General features: G+C 34.8%; 1 protein-coding gene across 1 annotated transcript; it reads right to left on the reverse strand.

Moving 5' to 3' along the window:
- Positions 1–1,779: 1,779 nt before the first annotated feature.
- On the reverse strand, positions 1,780–4,185 carry LOC126702011 (pirin-like protein). The gene is made up of 7 exons (XM_050400550.1): positions 3,870–4,185; positions 3,629–3,678; positions 3,487–3,525; positions 3,330–3,358; positions 3,180–3,242; positions 2,971–3,074; positions 1,780–2,460 (listed from the first exon to the last, which is right to left on the reverse strand). The coding sequence occupies exons 1-7, from the start codon at positions 4,085–4,087 to the stop codon at positions 1,977–1,979; spliced, it is 987 nt and encodes a 328-aa protein (XP_050256507.1). The 5' UTR covers positions 4,088–4,185; the 3' UTR covers positions 1,780–1,976.
- Between the last annotated feature and the right edge of the window lie 307 nt (positions 4,186–4,492).

Below are 4,492 nucleotides of genomic sequence, written 5' to 3' on the forward strand. Positions count from 1 at the left end.
TAAAATATCTTCTTGGGAGGTATTTGATGTTGTCTTCGAAGATGGAATTCTTGTTGTCTTTAGAGAAGAAGACATCTTCTCCATAGGCTTTCATCATCTTCATAAACGACAAAAATATAGGATTTAAAGATGAAAATATCTTCTCTGGTGGTGTTAATCATCGTCTTAAAACAAGAAACAGATATTGTTTTCATCTTCTTTAGAGGCATTCGTCAGTTTTTCTTCGACTTGATCTCAATGATCATTTTGTGGGGTCGAGTTGGCATTTGTTGACTTGAAACCAAATCAAAGGTTGAGTTTCAAGTTGTTGCTCCTTTAATTGGATACACACACATATACACACTTTAGAAAGTGAAGTATTGGCTAATGGCTATTGAGCCTTATGCAAGATTTTATTTATTTATTTATTTTTTTTAATTGAGTTTAGCTATATTTTAGCTAAAAAGAGTGAAATATTAACATGGTGTTAGTGCTAAGCATTCACATCCAGTAGGCTAAAAAAATTAACATTTAGCACACCAAAAGACTATTTTCTCTATTTTAGCATACCACTTAACAATATATCATACCTCCCATACTCTATTCTTTACCATTTCATTTAAATATTATTTTCCTTTATTCTTTCTTTATTTTTTTATTATTTATTTATGAATGAAATAGAGAAAGAATTAAATAAAAAATCGGTGTTTAATATTTAGTTTTGTAGCTACAGTAAGTTGCTAAAATTTAAGTATAGCTCATTGGGTGCAGATTGTTTTTTGGTATTTGGAGGTGTAAAAATAGCATTTTGACTATTTTAGCACACCCAATATGAATGATTGGTGTGAAATCTAAAAATCTCTTCAAGTATAATTTACTTGAATTAGGAAAGGAAGAGAGATTAAAGTAGAATTGACAAAAAATTTGAACCGATTACGACATTCAAAATATCTTGCATTGGTTTATAGGCTGCATTCCGGGCCCCAAAGGTTGCTTAAGCCTCATGGGTGTGGTGTGTGTTGCTTGTCCTCTCATAAAAAATGATTGGGGATAAGAGTTAAGAGTCGTATTGCTCAATGCAGCACAACCACAAATATTGTTATATTCTTTAAAATCAAAGCACTCCTGTCAGAATGTGATTTTATTGAGCAATACAATGATGATGGTTGAATTACATCACTCCCGTCAAAATCAAAGCACTCCTGTCAAAATCAAAAATCGTAGATACGCAAATGAAAAAACTATGGATCACACCTTTTACTCACTTGCTGTCCACTTCTTTTTTTTTTCCTTGTTCGGTTGGTTCTAGAAGAACTTAGAATCAGCAGTGTTTTATTGTTGGGATTAGCATAGGACCACGAAATGACACTAACAAGTAGTGAGAAATGGTACTGCATTTGTTACTTGGCCACAAACCAACCAACCATCACTTCCAATGATGTGACTACGTGAATGTATCGATGAGACTCATCAAGCTAAAGATTTTCACTCTAATAAACCAAATCAAATTTTGCATACTTATTCAACCTCTATGCTAATAAGTGGTTTTCTCAATTACACTCTAGGTGGAGGGTCACCTGTAGGTGTTGACATGATTGAGAAGCCAACTCACAAGAAAGCTAATCCTACCACCATTTTCACCACCAACAACTATATTAGAAAAGATATCATCCAAAGTCCAAACAAACCCACAATAAAGATGTAATATCAACTTCTAATCATCAACTGCCACCAATGTTTAAATAATTTTTTTTTTTGAGAAAAAAAAAACAACAAAAAAAATTGTTGTTGAAAAAGAGATTAACGAAGATAAGCTGACCCATCATACTTTAGTCATAACCACATTTGCTCCAGCTACATTTTATATGTTCTAGAAGCTCTAGCTACAATGAGTGTAAAATCTTTCTTTTTCCTGCTTGATTGTATGCAGATGAAGAAAGTGACAATGACGGTGATATTTTATTTATTTATTTTTCTCTTGGACTGTACTTCAAAGATTATTGAGATCTCCAGTACTTGGCCATTTCAAACCCATTTTTGCTGTAGTGGTAGTCCTCAATAGTTCTATCAATTTCAGCTTGTGTGTTCATCACAAAAGGCCCATACTGCACTACCGGTTCATTAAGTGGCTGCCCTGCAATCAACACAAATCTCAATGCCTTTGAAGACCTATTCCACACACTTAGACCATCTCCAGGACCCAAAACCAGGACATGGTGAGCTGCCACTGGAGATGAGTTTGGGATGCCAAATACCCCTTCACCTTCAATTATATATACAAAGGAATTCCATGATTCTGGGATACTCTGATGCATTTGAGCTCTTGGTTTTAAAGTGAAATCTAGGAACATTGCTGGAGTTCGAGTGTAAACCGGAGATTGGACTCCCATAGATTCTCCTGCTATAATTCGGACCTCAACTCCGTCTTTCTCTGCCCTTTCTATGTCCCCCCTTAGAAGTTCCTGATACCTTGGTTCAATCCTGAAAAGTAAAATTTTCAATTTGGTTTAGGGAACTTAGAACTATAATTGAGTGACACATTTGGTATTCAATAGTTAAAGTAAAGTGAGAATTGGGAGGGGGTAAAAGGCAGAATATGCAAGGAGGAGCATACTCGTTATATGCACAACCTGGGATAGTAGCCAACCATGAAAATTTCTTAATAACTAAATTGTCTTAGACAGAAATCAGGTAGCATGAAGGGGTGAAAGATACCACACATGGGTTACTTGGCATGCCAATTTGATGTAGTTATATGGTAGCTTCACATCCAAGAATCCACAAATTGGACGTTTGACTTCTTATATTTAAAGTGATTCGCTATCTACTTGAATGATACTATTGTTTTGTACCATTATGGAAGAAGATTCGGACAAACTATTCATTTCCTTGAGTAATTTAGAATTTTCAGAACAAGTAACAACTAACGAGTGATTCATAACTTATTAATTTGGAAATAATGTCATTCCTAATGGAAAGAAGAGTTCTAACATTTTGTCTTTGGAGGATAAATTGATCCAAAGCTGTAATCCCTTTGAAGTTTCTCCTCCTGCAGGCATTTCAGAGTGGATAATTCCTCTACCTGCTGTCATCCACTGCACAAAAAATTATATGAAACAAAGAGGAATAAGTTTCATATATTAAAGCTCTGACATAAATTTCCTAATTCCCATTGATCAACAGCAATTGATAGATCTTACCTGCACATCACCGGGTCCAATTGTACCCTTATGGCCTGCAAAATCTTGATGAGTAATGCCTCCCTAAAATTCAAAAAACCCAACTTCAGTAGCTTTACAATTAAACCTGCTAATAATCAAGTAATTGAGTAGCTTTGGGACAAAGTATACCTCTAACATGTATGTGACAGTCTCAAAACCTGTAAAACAGAATTCACATTAGAACATACTTTAAGCACATAAGCACACACAAAAGCTCCAGACTATAAAACCAGAAACAATCAAAATTCATGAATGCACATAATTTCAAAAACAACGAGTGCAGAACCTCTGTGTGGATGATCTGGAAATCCAGCGGGAGGAGTCACTGCAAGATTAAACAGACCAAAATTTAAAAAAACCAAATCCATATCAATCAAAGAAAATTGAAGTTTGAAAAAGATCAGAGTGGAAATTTTCAATTTTCATACCTGAAAAATCGTCCAACATAAGAAAAGGATCCAAATTCTTCAAGTCAGTCCTGAAAATCAAATGCCCAAAACAGAGGACCAAAAAAAAATCAATACCCAGATGATAAAAACTCAAGAACAAACTAACCATGATTCAAAATTGACAATCTTTTCAAAAAACAATGAACACCCAGAAACCAGAAGTTCAGGAAAACAAGAACCCATGAACCAAAATTTGATTAAAAACACAAATTTTATAGACCTTCCAATGCCTCTTCTAACAACAGCACCATCACCCTCTTGTTGAAGTTTGGCTTGAACCTTCTTGACCACCAATCTGGGATTGTCAAAAGGAGGAGCTTGATCTGATTCAGACATGGTGATATTTCTGGTTGAGGCAGAGACTCTGAAACTGTTAACTCTGACTGTTGGTGTTTTTGTATTTAAGAATGGGCAAAGTTTGTGTATAATAGCTCTCATAAAAAACGTCTTTTTTATTACTACGTTGTATATTGTGTGTGTTTCTATCCAAAAGCTTGAACTTTGTGTATGTATTTATATCTAACCGAATATAGAGAATTTTGGAAAAGGGGCGGATTCTAAGGCTGAGTTTGGGTTGGTTGGGTTCTGACATAGAAAGTTGGAGGCGTGATGAAAACATTAAATTGGGACCCACTTTCCATCCTTAGACCAATGATAATGATGATGTCAAGCCTATGTCATAATGATGGAGGACTTGCCCTTCTTCTTAAAGAAAAGACCCTTTGGTCAATCTACCTGTGGGATTTGAACGTCCTCTCTTCTCCAATTTGAACGCTTCTCCAATAGTTTGAACATCCTCTCTTAAATATAAAATAAAATAAAAATAAAAGAATAAATTTATTT

This window comes from Quercus robur, chromosome 10 (assembly GCF_932294415.1).
Source record: "Quercus robur chromosome 10, dhQueRobu3.1, whole genome shotgun sequence".
NCBI classification, from domain to species: Eukaryota; Viridiplantae; Streptophyta; class Magnoliopsida; order Fagales; family Fagaceae; genus Quercus; species Quercus robur.